This window comes from Argentina anserina, chromosome 2, assembly GCF_933775445.1.
Source record: "Argentina anserina chromosome 2, drPotAnse1.1, whole genome shotgun sequence".
Lineage (NCBI taxonomy): Eukaryota > Viridiplantae > Streptophyta > Magnoliopsida > Rosales > Rosaceae > Argentina > Argentina anserina.
The window spans coordinates 25,709,222-25,730,505 of NC_065873.1; the positions used below are offsets into that span (position 1 = coordinate 25,709,222).

Here is a 21,284-nt window from a genome sequence, read left to right on the forward strand (position 1 = left end):
TATATATATATATATAGGCCTCTTCTGGTGCGGACGTCCCGATTCCGGTAACGACATGTCGCAACAGCGCGACAGACAAGTAGAACCGCACTACCCATCTCCCGGAGATCCCGTCTGTGCCGGTCGGAACTCCGGCGACCCACAGCGGCCGAAATCTGCAAAAATCAAGTTTCTTGGCAGATTCCGATGATTTCGCGATTCCGGCCGCCGTGAGTCGCCTATGCCTCATAATTTAGCCCGCGGACCCGAAAAGCCCGCAAGCCCGACGAGCTTTTACCCGGTCCGGCCCGCGAGAAAGCCCGCTTCCGTGGGTAGAAAGCCGGGCTTAAATTAGAGGTGTGAAACCCGGCCCGGCCTGTGGGCCCGGCCCGCCAAAAGCCCGCAAGGCCCGGCCCGTAAAAACCCGCCAAATAATACAATATTATACATACATATGTTATTAGGTTTAGAATAAAACTATTACATTATGAAGCAACTATATTAAGGAAACTTTTTGGGATCGATCGACACCAGTAGATATGATCGGTATATATATTTAGTGACCCTGTAAAAATTTTATCCAATTCGGAACTCGTTTGACCATCGGAATTTCCGGTAAACCGAAAACAACACTTATATGTCATAAGGGAAGACCCATTACCAAAATGCGAACACCAAAAGTCGATTGCATATCTAAAATCACCTAATTTTTGTCACCGATTGTGTGTGGTCGCACCAAGGAAACCAATTTGGCAAAGCCCCGGTCAAAGAGGATTTTAATATGTCAAAATGCCTTTTTCTTTATTAACCGTAGGTACGGACGGTCAAACAATATCCAAAACGGACGAGATTTTTACGGGTTCCCTAAATATATATACCGATCACATCTACTGGTGTCGATCGACCATATTTTGAACTAGAGTTATTGATCGCCGAAGCGTCAACTAATGTATCATACCCTTTATATTAGGTTTATATTAAAACTAACGCATTATGAAGCGACTATATGAAAGAAACTTGTCGGGATAGATCGACACCAGCCGATGTGATTGGTATATATATTTAGTGACCTTGTAAAAATTTCATCCAATTCTGACTTCGTTTGACCGTCGGAATTTTTGGTAAATCTAAAACGCCACTATTATGCCCTAAGGGAGGATTTATTACAAATATGTGAATGCTGAAAGCCGTTTGCATATATGAAATCACCTAATTTTTTTTACCTATCGTGTGCGGTCGAACTGAAGAAATCTATTTGGCAAAGCCCTGGTCAATGAGGTTTAAATATGTCAAAACGCCTCTTTTTTAGTTGACCGTTGGTACGAACGGTCAAACCATGTCCAAAACTGACTAAATTTTTACAGGTTCCCTAAATATATATACCGATCACATCTACTGGTGTCGATCGACCATATTTTGAATTTGAGTTGTCGATCGCCGAAGTGTCCACTAATGTATTATAACCTTATATTAGGTTTATAATAAAACTATCACATTATGAAGCGACTATGTGAAGGAAACTTCTCGGAATCGATCGACACCATCCGATGTGATCAATATATATATATTTAATGATCATTTTAAAATTTCATGCAATTCGGACCTCGTTTAACCGTCGGAATTTCCGGTAAACCAAAAACAACACTAATATGCCCTAAGGGGGGACCAATTACCAAGATGCGAATGTGGAAATTTGTTTACATATTTGAAATCACCTAATTTTTGTTACCTATCGTGCGCGGTCTAACTGAAGAAATCTAGTTGGCAAAGCCCCGGTCAATGAGGTTTAAATATATCAAAACGCCTCTTTTTTAGTTGACCGTTGGTACGAACGGTTAAGCCATGTCCAAAACGGACGAAATTTTTACGGGTTCCCTAAATATATATACCGATCACATCTAGTGGTGTCAATCGACTATTTTTTGAATTGGAGTTGTCGATCGCCGAAGTGTCCACTAATGTATTATAATCTTATATTAGGTTTATAATACAACTATCACATTATGAAGCGACTATATGAAGGAAACTTCTCGGTATCGATCGACACCATCCAATGTGATCAATATATATATTTAATGATTATTTTCAAATTTCATGCAATTCGGACCTCGTTTAACCGTCGGAATTTCTGGTAAACCAAAAACAACACTAATATGCCCTAAGGAGGGACCAATTACCAAGATGTGAATGTGGAATTTTGTTTACATATTTGAAATCACCTAATTTTTGTTACCTATCGTGCGCGGTCTAACTGAAGAAATCTAGTTGGCAAAGCCCCGGTCAATGAGGTTTAAATATGTCAAAACGCCTCTTTTTTAGTTGACCGTTGGTGCGAACGGTTAAACCATGTCCAAAACGGACGAAATTTTTACGGGTTCCCTAAATATATATACCGATCACATCTAATGGTGTCGATCGACTATTTTTTAAATTGGAGTTGTCGATCGCCGAAGTGTCCACTAATGTATTATAACCTTATATTAGGTTTATAATACAACTATCACATTATGAAGCGACTATATGAAGGAAACTTATCGGAATCGATCGACACCATCCTATGTGATCAATATATATATTTAATGATCATTTTAAAATTTTATACAATTCGGACCTCGTTTAACCGTCGGTATTTCCGGTAAACCAAAAACAACACTAATATGCCCTAAGGGGGGATTAATTACCAAGATGCGAATGTGAAAATTTGTTTACATATTTGAAATCACCTAATTTTTGTTACCTATCGTGCGCGGTCGAAATGAAGAAATCTATTTGGCAAAGCCCCGGTCAATGAGATTTTATTATGTGAAAACGCATCTTTTTTTTGGTGCCTGAAAATTCCGACGATTAAACGAGGTCCGAATTGGATGAAATTTTTACACGGTCCCTAAATATATATATCGATCACATCTATTGGTGTCGATCGATAATATTTCGAAACTAGAATTTATTTGTGACTTTTGTTTTAGAATATTTTCTAACAATTCTTTTATTGTTTCAAACCCTTAGATTAGAGTATTATATTGTTTTTTTAATACAAGCCCGTAAGGCCCGGCCCGCAAAAGCCCGCAAGGCCCGCCTTAGGTGGGCGGGCTTGGATCTTCATATTTTTGAAAATACCCAGCCCGGTCTGGCCCGCCACTTATTTAAATTTATTAAGGCCCGGCCCGGCCCGTTGACGAGCCCTAGGGTCGCCGATGGAGCTCCGACCGGCACAGACGGGACCCGTGAGAGGTGGTGAGTGCGGCTGTCGTGGTCCGCCCCGCCGTTGTGGCCTACCATCGCTGAAATTGGCGAATCCGTACCTTGCGTAAGATACATACGTCTGCATATGAAAAGTCTCATATATATATATATATAGTTTCTATCCAGAGTGAACATTCACTCTGAAATTATAGTTTGAAGTTCTAATGTTGACTCACTTTTTTTTTCACCATAAGTCATTCAATATTTAGGTATGCTATTCAAGATTATCTCTACAAAATTTCATCTAATTCGGACATTGTTAAGGTATTGAAATTAGATTATATCAATGAACGAATTAAAGTTGTTCAACGTGAACCGTTCTTGTAAATCTCGATTTTGAAAGCTCAAACCATTGTCAAATTGGATGAAATTTTGTAGGAGATGATCTTGAATAACATACCTAAATATTGAATGACTTATGGTGGAAAACAAATGTGTCAAAATTAGAACTTCACTATGTAATTTCAGAGTGAATGTTCACTATGGATAGAACTATATATGTATATATATATATATATATATATATATATATATATATATATATAATCTTTATAGATTATCAGGAAATTTCAACGAATAGTTACCCTTGCAATATATTTGCTACAATGTTAATAATCTGATTCACCAACTTCGAGCTTTTAGTCATGCATCAAGGCCCTGAGTTCTTTTGCGTTCTGAACATGCACGACACGTACGGTCCTCTCTCATTTTGGAGAAATCAATAGCCCAATCGATCAACAAGCAATTGGATCCGTGAAGTCATACTGTGAGAAAGGGTTCATAAAGTGCTTTTCTTGCGGGGGAATTTTGTGTTTCTTTTTCAGCGAACCTTTCCAAATGGATTGTCCAGTTGAGGGCAAGTCCAACGGTGGCTTCATAATTCAGGACTGGTTTTATAATTAAAAACATTCATCTCCAACAGCCAAAAGAGGGGTGCTAGTCCTAAATTATAAGACTTAGCTCCATTTTTTAGTTCTATATTTAGCCAAACTCCTAGACCAAGACCTAAACAGTACACGCCGCCTGCACAGTTGGTTGGGCCAGCTACAATGACCACGTGTGACGCACTAAATTAGAGAAAAAGGGTGGCACGCGCTTTACAGGGCTGGTACGTGTAGAACGCGCCTTAATGCAACTGAAATTGTTGTTGGGTTTGGGTGGGCTTTGCTGACGCAGCACGTCTCCCATATTTGGCAAAAAATAGACTTACATGGGTAATTCTAAACAAATAAATATATTTACCTAAATAATTAGAAAAATAATTCCACCCATTAGAACAGCTTTACCAACAATTCTAAACATTTTAACAAAATATATATTGTATGATAAGAGCAATTTTTAAATATTATGATAAAATTAAACATCTTTATTTAACTAAAATAACATATTTGTATTACAATATTCATAACTATTGTACTCATATTATATTTAACCAACATTAGTAAATACAACACCTCTATATATAAAACTAACGGTTGGAGATAGGAATTATATGACTCATGAATAGTGAAACAAAGAGGTGTTAAAATGAAAATGGAACCCCCAAATGAGACTTATTGTTCATCGGTGAACTTAATAAGAGCTTATTTAGGACATCAAGGTTTATTTGCACAACCCACGTGCAACTCACATGCCTTAACAGCTCTGTTAAACACCGGTTTGTGTTATAAAAACAAATTTAACTACAGTACAAATCAGAAAACCTCTCTTCATCTTCTCCAAATGCTTCTCTTGTCTACAATTACTCAACACCCAACATTCCACTTCAACCCTCTTCCTCCAATGGCCACCCAGACCCCATCTCCATGGTCCCCTCCGCCTCCACTGCCGCCCTTGTCATCCACTCACTGAAGGTATCAGAGCGTGACTGCCGAAGAGATGAAGCGGGTGCAGGTCATGGTCTCTGGTCAACGGGTTTGCAACTAGATTGATTCGACGTCAACTCAGAATGCAACGCTGTTTTGACGAGTTCAAGTCCAAGCTCGATATCTTCCTCATCCTCCTCTTCGAAAAATTCTTTGCCTTTTATTTCAATACGATCAGATTAAGTGGTGGTGGTGTGAGTGATGGACTGATGGGTATAATTCTCAATGCCTATAACACTAGTTTGACAATCTAAGCTTGGTGGTGGTTTTCACTGGTTTGATACCCGTGAGCTGGTTCTAGAACATGAAGAAAAAAAATTTGTAAATACCCATCGAGAAGAAGAAGAATTCAGTATTCGCCTTGGTTTAATTTGATTGATAGTAATTTTTGGTGTTCTTACCATTTAGGGTAATTTTTTTTTCAATTCTCTGAACGGTGTTAACATCGGTGGTGTTAGTGCCGTTAATATTTTCAGATTAGGTGAATGCTTGAGATTGTATTATGAGTGTTGGTGCAAGTAGAACTTAGTGCCATGAATAAGTTTCGAAAATTAATTACCGTATGAAATGTGTGTTTGAAATTATATATAACGGAAAACTAAGCAAGACAAACGATTATAAGCTGAAGTGATAATATGAGGTTGTATCAGTACCTTTGTTGGAACTTGGAAGACACACTATAGTCGCAGATAGGGAAATTCTTCTTCTTTTGAATCAGGAGAGTAGAGGTTTTGGTGGAGATATTGACCGTTGCTGAAGCTTTGGAATTTACAGTGAAATTGGCGCAAAGAAGGTTCGCGCCGTATGAAATGTGTGTTTGAAATTATATATAACGGAAAACTAGGCAAGACAAACGATTATAAGCTGAAGAGATAATATGAGGTTGTTTCAGTACCTTTGTTGGAACTTGGAAGACACACTATAGTCGCAGATAGGGAAATTCTTCTTCTTCTGAATCAGGAGAGTAGAGGTTTTGGTGGAGATATTGACCGTTGCTGAAGCTTTGGAATTTACAGTGAAATTGGCGCAAAGAAGGTTCGCGCGGGAAATGTTAAATGGGTGCTTACTTCTGTCGGCCCAACGATGGTTTAGACCAGCTTATTTTTTTATGGGCCGTTTTGTTTAATTTTACGTACCATTTTGTGTATGGTTTCCGCGTTAAAGACGTTTGGAAATAAGATTTATTTCTTCTAAAAAAAAAAAAACTTATTTTGAGCACAACCCTTCAAGCTTAATTTACATTTGATCACGCCGGACATCATTGATTGGCTACTTGGATGTGAACAAAATAGGTGGTTCTTTCTGTAACTGATCCCTTATAGCTGATTGATATATTGCAGCATCAGAACATCAGATACTGATATAGCTACTCAAGTCATTGTCCAATAAGCCAATTAGCTAGCTACAAGAGCTGCATACCACGACCCTCATGCATGCATCCTTATATGAAATTATGAATAAACCACATATATGTGTGTGCGCGCGCGCGCGCGCTATGATAATTAAGGTCCCATATCCCATGCTAGCTATCTGTGCTGTAATTGATATATTTTCCCGACTAACCTATCTTCTGGTTAATGAATAAAACTAGGATATGTATAAGTACCCTTCCAGAGACAGATAGGAAAAGAATATCTTTTTCCCAGATTACGAATTAGATTTTGTCTCCTTCATTCAACCTAACACGGAACAACGTACCCAGCACTAGCTTAGCTGAATTGAATCAGCAATCATATCCCATCCCTTCCCGGCTCACATTCTATCGTTGTACATAATCATGTATATGCATGGTGATAGGCCTAATCCAAAATCTAGTTGTATCTATTCCACTTTCTCATTTTGTCCCAAAAGTGTTGCAGATATATGTTATCTAATTATCTAATCATTACCTAGATCGAGTCGGATATCATTTGCCCTAATGTTGACTGTTGAGCAAAACCCTAATTGGTGCGACGGCTACTTAATTAACCAGTTAACTACGTACGTACCATCATCATCGACTCGTTCTAAACCTCAACTTGTTCACCAGCAAGATGATTGGTTTCTACGTACTCCTGCACTTAAACTCTTTAAGGTCTTTCTGATAAATTATTACTAACAGAAGGACAAGATTATGACACGGACATATGATCGATTAACATTATTAACGCGACGCTACTTAACCTTTGATTGCCTTGTCAAGTTGTCATTGTTCAAAATTATTTTAGCTAAGCGCTAGCTTTCTCACTCATGCATGTCTTTGGTTTATTGTCTTTGTTCTGTCTTTTACGTAAATTATACATCACTATTATAGTACTTCCAAATATATCATTGTCATATTACGAAAATGAAATGAATAGTCGGTTGTTGGAGTTGGACATATTTTTTTCTTCATGTTCTTTCTTGCATTTTCTTTATTAGAAACGATTAACTTTACTTTCTACCCTTTACTTTGTACCTGGAAGAGTACAAGATACAATGTTGCATACGTCAAGAGGATGACTTTGGAGTATTTTGAATTATCTCATAACAATTTGATGATAAATATGTAAAATTCAACGATTATATATATGCATATACATGCATCTATCTTCGCCTTTTCTTATAACTGGATTTTTGTTTTTGCTTTTGGTGTTTTCCTTAAAGAACTCGTGTCTTCTGGACGTGATAATCAGGAAAATCATGTCGACATCGTGAATTTAACCAACCCTGAATCTTCTTTTTCTTTTCAAACCGCACATAACAGCATACGACGTACATGCATAGCCGTGCTAGCTAGATAGTATTGTAACTCGATCTTACTATGAATATTAAGGAATCAAGCAAAAAGTTAAGCAAGTCTTGTAAGCATGCAGATAAGTATTTTTGTGTTGTTGGCCCTCGTAGGTTAATTGAGAAATAGTCTAACAAACAGGAAAGCGCAGTGGCATTACGAAATTGGTAAAACTTGGCTAGAGTTCTCATACGTAGTAATATAATAACCCAGACTTTGTAAACCAAAACGCCAATGAAATTACATTAATATCCTCTCACTATAAGTTAAATAAAAACATATTTTAATATATGAATTATATAATCTTAAAAGTTAAATTAATAAGTTATAAAAAAAATCAAAAAAAGAAAAGATAAGGAAGTTATTATACATATCCAACTTCTCTCTACAATAACTGTTCATTACCGTTAATTTCCCAACACATGTTTGTGTGTGGGCTGATGCTAGTTAATAATTAATGAAAGCAAAACCTACCGTATGTAGATTTGTGACTTGATTGATTATTGATACGTAAATATTTACAAACACATAACTAATTAAGACGAAAGAGAAAATGATTTCATCTGCGTACGCGCAGTAGCATTTCATGTCTCTACAATTACTTTGAACTAATTAAACGATCATCTTTGATCGTTGTACGTAGGTTGCCTCAATTAGCTAGCAAGCCGTAGACGGATGGGTAAAGGGGTTGAAAAGGTGAGGCTTCAACTTTTTATGATGATGATCACCAGCAATAGGGCAACTTGTATCGTTGCCAATTCTCTCACTGCAGGAAGGACACGCCGTAAGGGTGGCTGTCGGAAACTGTATGTAGAACGGGGCCGTTTGTGTTTCTTTCATTAACTGGAGCTCTTGCAGCTCCTTGTGTAGCCTCCTGTTCTCTTCTTTGAGAGTCTCGCAGCACTTCTTTAACAGCTCGCAATCCGCTTCAGTTTGTTTCAACTTAGTCCTGCACATAACCCATGGAAATAATTAACTAATCAGACAAATCTTTCATGCATTATTATGTTTTGTCCAATGAAATAACGCACCTAGCCCTTCTGTTCTGGAACCACACTTCTACCTGTCGCGGCCGTAGATTTAGATTCTTGGCCAGCTCTAGTTTTTGTTTCTGATCATTGTAATTCATGTCATAAATATAAACTGAGACGATTAATTAATAAGTAAGATGGATAATTATATTACGTACAGGATTGAGAGTGGTGTGTTGTTTAAAGCTGTCTTCTAATGTGGCAGATTGATCTTTTGTAAGTCTGAGTTTCTTTCTGGGACTTCCTGCCTGATCTTCATATGGTTCTTCGCTAACTCTTTCTGTTTCTTCACCAGAACCGGTTATATCTCTGTCTGCCCTCTTTAAACTGGATGAGTTGGAAAACGATGAAACAGCTCCACTTGGAGAAGAAGAATTAGACCCTCTTGGTTCTGCCTCATCTGATGGGCCTAGCGTGAGATCAAACGACAGTAGTGGGTCGTATTTCAAGTGTGATTTTTTCTGATTTCCCTGAAGATCATGATCGTAATTGGCTGGCTTGTCATGGCAGCCTAGGCTGAGACCAAGCTCAGCGGTAACATCATCGAAAACCATATTCGAGCTAAAGATATTGAAGAGTGGGGATCGGAGTAGTACGTAGCAGAAGGTCTGCGGGAATGGGATTATTTAAGCGAAGGAAATGATGAGTGACGAAACATGTAAAATGGTTTGTGGGAATTATAACAATTATTCTCCCATGTCTCTTTGTCCTCATAGGTTGACTATGTTTGACAATTCAACAAACAAATTAGTTCTCTACTAGTCTATGATAAATAGTTGCCTATGCATGTCTCTATACAACGGGTACCGGAACGTAATATAAAGCATGCGTGGAATCACATGGAATGTGGGTATACACAAGAACGCATAATCAAGAGCATGATTCTGGATTTGTTCCTTTTCATATATCCACTCTTTTTTTTTTACTTGATTTTCACTTTGTATATCTATACGTACGTAAGAGAAGTGTTTGCAACAAAATTTGAAGAGCGATTTAACGAGCTTTTGGTATATGCACAGCTTAAAATCACACACATTTTCATGTGAGAATACGTGACAAGTAAAATAATCTCGTCCTAAAGCTAGTTTAATGTCAACAACCAGTGGCGGATGCTTGAAGAGACCAGAAGGGGTTGTGGCCCCTGCGGAAGAAATTTTTTCCCCTCTACATTATAGTATAATTATAATATTATTGCTATAAATGAGGTGTAGCTGATATAATTTTGGTATAATTACATATAGTTATGGTATAATTGTCTTCTATTTATGGTATAATTGTGTATAAATTAATATTTAATTATATACTTTGATATATATTGGCCCATCCGAAAATTTATTTCAAAATTCGCCACTGTCAACAACGATCCATATATTATGCATAGAAGGATCATTCTACAACTAATACTCAAGCTAGCTAGTACATAAATACTATATATATATATATTATTTCATTAGCATTATTAATCATCATATCAAATCGATTTCAAGTATCAACTATCTGTATATATGAGGCAAATGAAGGGCAGTGCTAATTGTTGCTGATGGTAAAAGATCATATAGCAGAATAGCAGATAAACCACCATAGATACTTGCACTGTCATGGGACTCATGCCCTAGCAAAGTAGCAATATATCTGACTTTGTTAAAGAACTTGAAGAGCATCTTTTGTGAAGATGACTGATGAAAAAATGATATCAAGTTGTACGGTTAATCCACCGACGAATCTATAAGTGCAATTCCATCTTCTGTATGTTATAATTCAAAGCATGTTAATAGTATCCTGATGAGACATTTAACCGTCAGGAGTGATGACCTTTTTACCTCACTTTTCTCTATTTTATTTTTGGCTTTTAAACAGTGGTTTTGTTCTTGAGCATCTTTTTGCTATATCCTTCATTGACAAATTTTTTAGCTAGTGCGATCGAGAAGGAGCAGATCAGATAGGCATATCCCCATGTTGACCTTAACACAGTGGACAATCAATTAACGTTCTGGTACATAAAACATGATTGGGAATATTGTGATTACGTTAACAAATTGTTCCTTAATCAGTATAATTCTACAATCCTAGTTGCCACGAATCTTTCATGTGTGTTCACGAATCAATCCCTGAAGCCAACACGAACAAAGGCGGCAATAGCAGGCTAGTGGAATCCGCGCGCCAATGATCTTGCATGATGAAGCATTTGAATTGATTCTAGAGAAATGATGGATGTCAATTGTGTGAACTAAAGAAGAAGCTGAAGAACTGGAAGTACGTCTAATTATTTATAAGGCCCGGGTTCGCTGCAGATCTGAACTGATGTGTTTAAGAAGAATCTTCACTATGTTATAAAAATACAAGCTGGTCCACTTTAACTCTGTGAACTGTGGGTGAAAATTTACGATATATTAGGTTGAAACTAAGATTACAGTTGTTTTTTCTTGATGACCGATACTATAAACTAGAAAAACTCGTGCAGGTATAAACGTTTTACTTACATTAATTACTGGTATATAGTTGATGAAATTTTAAATCGACTATAAAACAAACTACTGGTGTATGAAAGCAAACCAGCTCAAAGAGTATATACCAGACAAGAGAAAAGTAGGGCAATGATGGGGTGATGGATGGATGCGAGTGAGTGAGCTGGAGATAAGGTTTCAGATGTGTTGCGTCCGGGAATTAAGGCCAGCCGACCAGTCAGAGTGTGGGATGGTACTTCTTGTTTGGCTTTTCCACATATCCTCGATCCCTTTTCTTTCCTTCCATATTTCCCACACCAATTAACCTTCCCATGTCAATGAAACCTCCAGAGTCCAGCCCTCCACCACTTTTGTCTCCATTTCTCTCCTACACCACCTTTTGATTCTAATCTGCGTAATCGCTGGTTCACTGATCATGATTAGCCAGCGAGTTGCTATCTAGCAACATATGCTATACAAGGGCGGATCGCCATGCAAGATTTTTCATCCCAATTTTTTTACCACGTGTATATTAGTGTTAGCCAAAAAAAAATATTTATATATGTATAGAATTAGATTTTATATATGTATTTCTCCTACATGACTTTATTCTTCTTCTTAAATTATTTAAAATTATTAAGTATAATTCTTCTAATATTCTTGTTAGTTGTTACTCTATATATTAAATTTGAAATTACAAGTATGAGTTATTACGTTTCAATCGAATCATTTTGCGAACAAAATTTGTTCGAGTATTTTAATTTGTCATTGATTTTAAGAATATTGTCCTACATTCATTTACACTTATTTTTAATTTTAAAGACTCACCGATGTCTACAGTTTGCATGATTATATATTTGTATTGGCAAATTTTTTTTTTCGTTCGGCCAATTTCAAGCCCACCCAACATTCGGATTCTAGATCCGCCCTTGATGCTATAATGCTAAGGATTAATGGATTAGTATTAGCTGTTACGTGACTCAGTTCATAACAAATTAATCTTCGTGATCATATGTATAAAATTGAGTGAAACATATAAAAATTTGGTATCTATGTATCACTTCATATATAACTCATGAATTGCAGGCTTGCATGCAGCAGCATTACGTACGGGTGAAACCAGCTTCTACTACCAGTTTTGCTTATATATGAAACAGAATTTAAAAGAGTATAACCAGTGACGGTAGAAATTGTGATTTACTAGCCATTATAATCGTTCGTAGTGACTAGCTGGCAAAGTAGTTACCGATCGAACTTTTCACGCACGTAAATCATCATACTTTTTCTTGAACTAATTCCATCCCATTCTATCATATAAAGGCCGGGAAAGTATATATTGAAAGAATTCGACGTTGATGCTTATGATCTACGATGAATTGAACCATTATCTAAATACGAGCGAGGTTACAATTAATAACAACGGGACATAGATGCTAATAATATGGTAATGTCAAATCTATTGGACATTAAGCTATATATAGGGAACAAATTAGGAGTGGGATGGGACAACAAGAGTCTGACTCATTCATTTCCATGAATCATGAATGATCACCACGAGATGGAGAGCATCAACAAATCCAACAGATTTTTCCGAAAGCACAACCGTTGTTTGCCGCTTTACCCCACACTCGCATGAGTCGTGTTGCTTATTGAAGGCAACACGACTGCTAATTAATCATATATAGGGCTGGGGCGAGATTATTGTTTTTGAACTGAAATCTTTTATATAACTTGGTCGAACACGATCGATGGTTTTTTGAAGGCACATGAACCATGCATGCACGGAACCTACGTTTATCTTGGAGGGTTTTGGCAGAGGGAGACCATCACGGGTCCACACTAATATCGTAACGTAGTAGCATGTGTGCATGTTATCTAGGGGTTGTCAGTTGCTGGGTTAGGGTTTCCATGGAATGGAAGACATGTCCGTGTTGAATTTAGAGACGTAATCGATCAAATACATGTACGGGGATCCAAATCGAAGCAGGCAGCTAACGTGTGGGTGCCCCCGTCGGTCTTCATCTCAAATTAAGGACTTTGACATGGATATATGAAATACCAGATGGGTACGTGAGGGTTTATATAGTTAATTGCTGGCTATATTTGGGCTTCAATGCGATGAACTTGGTCATAGGTACGAGCTCCTTGTTGGTACAAATGATCCTACCATCATTATTGATCATCTATGTATTACGAAGGATATAGTTAAAATTACAGAATTATTCGAAACAAAATGATTGAATACCTGCTTGAACAAGGAGAATAGGAGATTTTGCGCTGCTCGGTTTTGGGGCAGTTGGGGTACCCATACGCTGAGGCAATGAAGCCCAAAATCAGCGCTGGCCCGGACCAATAGAACAACGCTTGACACGCGCTTTTCACGCGAGTCTTTCCCAACCTAAACGGAAAACATGTCGTGTCAAACGAGGAGACGTCTACTTGTCGCCGAAGTTGGGACAATGTTGGCTTCAACAATCCTATGACTACTGATTACATGTTTACTATGAAGTGTTCTGAAGACGGCACCTTTTCCGATGGTGGGTTACATCGGTTTGGTAAAATTGAGATGCATCCAGCTGCCTGTGTTCTGAACTATGGCCAGGTAGGGTAGTTGTTACTCTTTTATGTTATCAATCATGTTGACTTTAGTCCCCAAATTTCAATTTTTGTGCTTGACTGCCTGCTATGAAAAATTTGGCACAATGTAGCTGATCAGATACTGAAATTTCACTTTTAATTTTGATGCTTCTGCTGTTTAGTGAGATACAAGTATTTGCTCTACATTTTCTCTGAGCCTGTGGTTGGTTCAAAATTTTCAACCACAGTGAAGACTAGTTTCTTCTGTTTTTTTTTCTAATTCAGGGAGTAATTGAGGAACTGAAAACGTACAAGAAGCTGGATAATTCGACAGTGCTGTTTCGTTTAGAGGAACATGCACTGAGGATGAGAATGGGAGCAGAGCGCATGTGTATGCCTGCACCAAGCCACCAACTGTTGAGCAGTTTGTGGAAGCTGTAAAACTTACTGTATTGGGAAATAGACGTTGGGTAAATTTCTGACATTCTTATGTGATATCACAAGCATGAAGTGAGATTCCAAGTCTAGGTATAAGTTTATAACTCTTTATGCCTTACTTGCTATAGGTTCCCCCACCAAATAAAGGTTATCTACTTATCAAACCACTACTCATTGGGAATGGACCTGTTCTTAGTGTTAAACCAGCTCCAGAACTCACCTTTCTCATATTTGCTGCTTCGATGGGAAACAACTTTAAGGTAAGTTGTTATTAATTATAACCTATCTATATTTTCATACTTTCTTTGACACTAGCTGTGCATAGGGTACAAAATGTCATTTACTTTTTTGTATTTGAAAAGGACTTTCTTAGAAGGTACTTAATTCAGTAGAGCTTATGTGTTTTCTTCCTCTCTTATGGTAACAGGGGGACTGGAACCAATCAACTTAATGGTTGAAAACTTAATCCATCGTGCAGTTCCCGGTGGAGCTGGAAGTGTTAATGCCATAGGAAATTATACTCCGGTAAACTCACACTTAGATAACATTTAGTTTCTTTTCTTAATTTGTTTTCACCATGTTGGTCTGCCTATTGCTGCCCTATGGTGAATCTACATTCTGACTGTTATTCATTAAGTTAGCTGCATTCTCAACATATAGTTTGTTCGAGTGTTTTCTTATTCCAGATAGAGAAAATATGTGTTTGCTTGGAGCTGGAATAGATGCAGTATAGTAGACAACTATATAGCTGGTTGTTCGAAATACAGTGATTGATCAGGATTTAAGGTTTATAGTGTCTAATTCTACACTCACATAATTTTTTTTTATCACGAAGATTTTGAAGGCACAGGAGGAAGCAAAACAGGATTAAAGATTTAAAGTGTCCAAGGCTACACTCACATAAAATTTATTATTTTTTTATTTTTTTTATCATGAAGATTTTGAAGGCACAGGAGGAAGCAAAAGCAGGTGGCTTTTCTGATGTTTTATACCTTGGTTCTGTTCACAACAGATATGTTGAACAGACTTCGGTGGCTAACATCTTTGTAGTGAAGGTACATGAGTTGAACTGTTGAAGTAGTATATGGTTGAAGAATGTAACGACCTTAAAATTTTGAGCATAAAAACTCAAAATATTAAAGTCGTACAACACTAAAACAATTTCAACGAATCGAAATCGTTTAAATGCACAGCGGATCATTACTGAGTTCACAATACAACTCAGACAACCAATTATTACAAACCCAATTTATAATTTAACATTACATAAAATGGAAATGTATAATCCTCACAAGAAAGTCGCACAAAATCCTCACACAAGCTGGAAGTAAATATCTTCAAGTCATCTGAGCGGTCCGTCAATTCCCGCTAATCCACACCTGCGGAGTATCCACTACACCATCGAATTGGTGCACCGGGATTGTAAACACAAAACCGGTAAGCTTTACAGCTCGTATGAGTAAAAACAACAATAAAACTCGCATATCAATATATACGGAAATTCACAAAAACATCAAATATAAATGCACTCATGAGTCGATGGACGGCCCGTCTGGTTGTCCAAAATATGAAAACGAAAGTGCTCATGAGAAATTGGGCAACCCTTATGGTTACCCAAATGCATTTATAATACGGGTACTAATGAACGCTGGTACACATCTGTTACCCCTCACGTAGTACACCGCCGATATTGGGCAACCACCTGCTACCCAACATCCAAAAATATGAGTACTCATGAGCCGATAACCACCTGTTACCTCACATGCAGTATTCCGGCAGACAGACTAGAGCCCTAACTGTATCGTAACTTTCGCCCGGCCAAAGGCTAGGTTTCGACTTGCCAAACACGTACAATAATCTCACATCATATTGTACAAAAATCAAGTCCGAAGACAAATTAACATTTTAACAATCTCCATGTTAAAATCACGTACAATAATCTCACATCATATTGTACAAAAATCAAGTCCGAAGACAAATCAACATTTTAACAATTTCCATGTTAAAATCAGGTACAATAATCACACATCATATTGTACAAATCAAAATCACATGCTCGATATACAATCTCGTCATCAAAATGACATCATCACTTAAATCATAACAGTATATTATATAGCAAACTATATATATATGTACCTATTTACCATTTATACAATATATATATATATATAATCCGCTATATCATATACATGTCATATTTCATAAACACGTCCGAAGATAAAACATTTTAACAAACACCATGTTAAAACCACGTACAATAATCACACCTCATATTGTACAAATTAAATCACATGCTCAATATTTAATTCTCGTCATCGAAATGACAAATTCCAATGAATTCATAACAGTATATAATATAGCAAACTATATATATATATATACTTATTACCATTTATACAATATATATGTAATCCACTATATCGTATACATGTCGTAATAAAATATTAAAAACTCTTGCAACATCTTGAATCTCCACAAGGGTAGATTCGTAAATATGTGAGATTTTACTCACCTTCCTTCCTGCGTGTAACTTCCACGACACTGAAAGTAATTTCCTCACTCGTTTCGTCAGTCACCTAATAGCATGATAAATGCTTAGAAAATGATACTTAAAATATCAGGTGACGATTTCAGCACAGTTAAATGTTGTTCATAAAACATTGTTCACAGAACACTGTTCATGTTTTACTAATCACTGTTTTTACTAAACCACTGTTCACAGGTACTGTTTACCATATCACTGTTCACATATACTGTTTAGCCGAATCACTGTTCACATTTACTGTTACATATCACTATTCACAGGACTATTCATGCGTCGTTACTGTTCACCGACCGCCACCAATCATCACCAAATTTTACCACCACAACCTAAACAACATTTCCAACAACTTTCTAGTTGACACCAAGGTCTAAATCCAAGCCTAAACAGTCTAAACGACGAAGAACATAAATTCGGCACTTTTCACAAACCCTAGAAATTGAAATTCTTGATTCGGGTACTTACACTTCGATTTGACTCGATCCCTTTTGTGGGAATGTTGCTGGGACTTAGACAAGCAAAAACCCCCAAGAATCTCGAGCTATGGTGGCCGGAGGAGGCGGCGCCAACACAACAGAAACTTCCGGCAGTTGCTGCACCGTGTGTGGTTGTCGCCGGAGTGCAAGGCGTAGCCCAAAAGATGGAGATCGTCGAGCCCGTCAGTTTGATAGGTGACACGACACGAGGCGACGTCGGATGGTGGAGAAATCGGCCGGAGAAGATTTTTGGGTCGGGGGAACAGTACCCGAGATTTTTTTGGAAAAAAAAACTGATTTTCTGATTTCTAATCTCCTCTCATTCCTTTTATACTATTTCCAAAATCGGAACCAAACTTCTGTTACTAACAACTTCCACATACGACATCCGATTAAAGCGTGCTGCGCGTCTACGAATTAGTATTGACGAATTCTACGACATTCGTGAAGGAAGTTTCCTGAAAAGAGTGACGAATTAAAAGTCGACTCTTGGGTCAAATGAACTTAATCAAATAACACACCTTTGGCTCTTGAAACCAATTTCTACTTCGAACAACGACAAAATAAAAGGCGTAAAATGTGAATTTAATCAAATTATCATTCCCTTAATTTCTGATAAATTAAAAGAAATGATATTAAAAATTTGGGTTATTACAAGGAACTTGTGAGACTATCATCTATTTGATTGTATACAGGTTGATTAATGTTATTCTTTTTCTTAAAATGAACTCTTATACAGGACAAAATTATCTCCACTCCAGCATTGGAAGGGACAGTTTTACCTGGCGTGACACGCAAAAGCATAATTGAAATTGCTCACAGCCAAGGGTACCCTGTATGTGTTCCAGGTGACAATCGTAGATGAGTGGTTGACAATTAAGATTCTCAAAAAGTCCATTCTAGCGAGGTCTCTGCTGCTAGATACTTCTTGTCCTCATATTTCCTTAGTTCTATTTAGTCATCAATCTGCAGCTAGTTCAGCTGGAATACTTGAACCACAGGTTTATAGTTCCAGCTTAGTTATAAATTGTATGGTTCCTGTATACCTCAATAGACTTGTCTTAGTTGGCTGCACTGTGTGATTGGTACATTTATGTTGTTTTTTGTTCCTTTTGGATGATCATTTGAGTATGATCAACAGATGAAGTATTTTATTTTATGTTTTGTTTTGGGGTTAATCAGCAATACTATTGATTGCTGATATTTGTTAAATCATAATACAAGGAAAACAAATATGATTATCTAAGTAGAATACTTGGAGTATAGTACGAGATTTTGGCCACGGGCAAGTTCAAATTATGAGTTTTTCTTTACATGCATCCAAAACCAGGTTGAGGAGCGCCCTTTGTCGATTGAAGAAATGCTAGAAGCTGAAGAAGTGTTATGTACCGGCAGTGCTGTCTGTTTATCACCTATAGGCAGCATAGCTTACTTGGGCAAAAGGTGATCTTCTCAAACTGGTTCCCTAATGGACGAAATTATTGTAGAGCTAATAAACTCTTCGTTTTGCAGGGTACATTACAAAGAACCCGGACCAGGTGGAGTTTTTGAGCAACTGTATCAGGCTCTTTCAAATATACAGATGGGTCTTGCAGACGACGATAGGGGTTGGACAGTAACCTTGAAGTAGCCAAATTACCGTGATAAACTGTACACAAAAACTTCCATTTGTAAACAATGAATAGACGTTTCTGTAGTCAATGTAGCCATCTATGTGAAGATTCTGCGATGGAAAAATGTTAGGTGGCTCTTTCATATAGGTGTGGCTTATGTTATAGCTTCATCATGTGGCCGCCAACCACGTCGTACTATGAACGGCATCCTCCTCCCAAGGTCAAGGAGTATCAGTTTGGAAGGCGTCAACGTCGACTACCAATTACCGCTACTTTATTTCAAGTTTTCAACCACGGTGACCTTACGTATGTGGAGGACTTCGAGCTCATGAAGTTTCAACTTTCAACTACAAAATTAATTGGTCTGTTCTTTTCCTCATCGTTCATGTGACTTGGCAATTGCATCCTCATCGTTCCAAACTGTCATAGTGTTGAATTTGTGACAGGAAAATGAAGAACAAGAATGAGAAGTTGAGATGGATTTTCTCTCATATGTTTTATAAATGAAGCAAAGCTACACCTATATATACACAAAAACGAGAAGGTTACAATTACTCCAAGATTAAGCAGCACACAAATGTGGACTATACAACACAGATATTAAACACCACCTTATCTTCAATCACTCCCAACTGCATTAACATACACAACTCTTTCAACACTCCCCCTCAAGCTGAATCAAGTGACAAACTTAATCCAAGTTTGCACAACAATCTATCAAACTGAGTTGATGGCAAAATCTTGATAAAAATATCATCTAGCTGATCGTGGGAACGAACATAAATTGTTTCCAAGACCTTTGATTGAACCTGATTGCGCACAAAATGACAATCAACTTCAATGTGCTTGGTTCTTTCATGGAACACAGGATTGGCAGTAATGTGCATGACTGCTTGATTGTCACAATGCAACTTAACATGCTTAAAATACTTGATCCCTAAATCAACAAGCAATGTCTTCAGCCATAATAACTCACAAGCTGTGTAGGCCATAGATCTATATTCAGCTTCTGCACTTGACCTAGCTACAACATATTGCTTCTTACTCTTCCAAGTAACCAAGTTGACATCCACAAATGTACAAAAACCAATAGTAGATTTTCTATCGATTGAATTTCCAACCCAATCAGAATCACAATAACCTTTCAAATTGAAGTGGTTATGTTTGTGCATGAGAATTCCTCTAGTAATAGTACCTTTGAGATATCTCAAAATTCTCTTAACCAACTGAAGATGATGAGTGTTTGGAGCATGCATAAATTGGCTAACTAGAGTCACAACATAAGTAATGTCAGGTCTAGCTATTGTAAGATAAATTAACTTACCAACTAGCCTTTGATAAACAGAGATGTCACTGAAAGCATTGCCAACAACTTCAATGTCCAAATTGCTTGTAAATGGGTTTTTGCAATGCTACTATGTTGCATGTTTGCTTCTTCTAATAGATCAGTGATATATTTTCTTTGATTTAGAAATAGACCTTTGGAAGAATGATTCATCTCAATTCGAAGAAAATATCTCAATTGTCCTAAATCTTTGATGGCAAATGTAGCATGAAGACTTGGGCTTTTGAATTTCCTCTTCATTGTCACATGTGATAATCATATTATCAACATACACAAGTACAATAAGCCTTCCAATCTTACAATTTCTCACAAACATTGAGGAATCTCCATGACTTCTCTGAAAATCAGAATCAATGAGCACAGAGCTAAGTTTGGAATACCAATCTCTTGGGGATTGTTTTAAACCATAAATTGCCTTATGTAACTTGCAGACTATTCCAGTCTCATTTTCTTGAGCATGGCCAGGAGGCAACTTCATGTACACATCTTTTTCTAACTCTCCATGTAAAAAAACATTCTTGACATCCATCTGAAACAAACTCCAACCATAGTTAACTTCCACCGATAATAACACTCTAACAGTGTTCATTTTGGCAACATGAGCAAATGTCTCTTTGTAATTAACCTCAAATATTTGAGTAAACCCTCTAGCCACTAACCGAGCTTTGTATCTCTCAATATCTCCATTTGAGTGAAATTTGATTTTATAAATCCAGCGTGCTCCTACCACCTTATGCCCTGCAGGTAGTTGCACCACACTCTAAGTTTTGTTTTCATTTAATGCTTGAAGTTCATCTGCCATAGCTTTTCTCCATACTTCTAACTTGCTAGCTTCATCAAAATTCATTGGTTCATAAGTTTCACAAAACTTGTTGAGAAAAACACTATGAGATAAAGAGACATTGTTCAACACTGCAAGATTCCCAATAGGGTGTTTGGGAGCATCAGATTCATATCCTTTAAGCAAAACAGAATG

General features: G+C 37.3%; 2 protein-coding genes across 2 annotated transcripts; one reads left to right on the top strand and one right to left on the bottom strand.

Annotated features, from left to right (window-relative positions):
• Positions 1–8,393: 8,393 nt before the first annotated feature.
• LOC126782260 (homeobox-leucine zipper protein HAT9-like) lies at positions 8,394–9,543 on the bottom strand. The gene is made up of 3 exons (XM_050507476.1): positions 9,029–9,543; positions 8,871–8,950; positions 8,394–8,788 (listed from the first exon to the last, which is right to left on the bottom strand). Exons 1-3 carry the CDS (start codon positions 9,422–9,424, stop codon positions 8,497–8,499), a joined length of 768 nt encoding a protein of 255 aa, XP_050363433.1. The 5' UTR covers positions 9,425–9,543; the 3' UTR covers positions 8,394–8,496.
• A 4,250-nt stretch (positions 9,544–13,793) lies between these two features.
• On the top strand, positions 13,794–18,980 carry LOC126784256 (branched-chain-amino-acid aminotransferase 5, chloroplastic-like). Its single transcript, XM_050509735.1, has 9 exons — positions 13,794–13,916; positions 14,177–14,199; positions 14,241–14,361; positions 14,458–14,589; positions 15,268–15,384; positions 18,090–18,198; positions 18,299–18,351; positions 18,681–18,793; positions 18,863–18,980. Exons 1-9 carry the CDS (start codon positions 13,794–13,796, stop codon positions 18,978–18,980), a joined length of 909 nt encoding a protein of 302 aa, XP_050365692.1.
• The last annotated feature ends 2,304 nt before the right edge of the window (positions 18,981–21,284 follow it).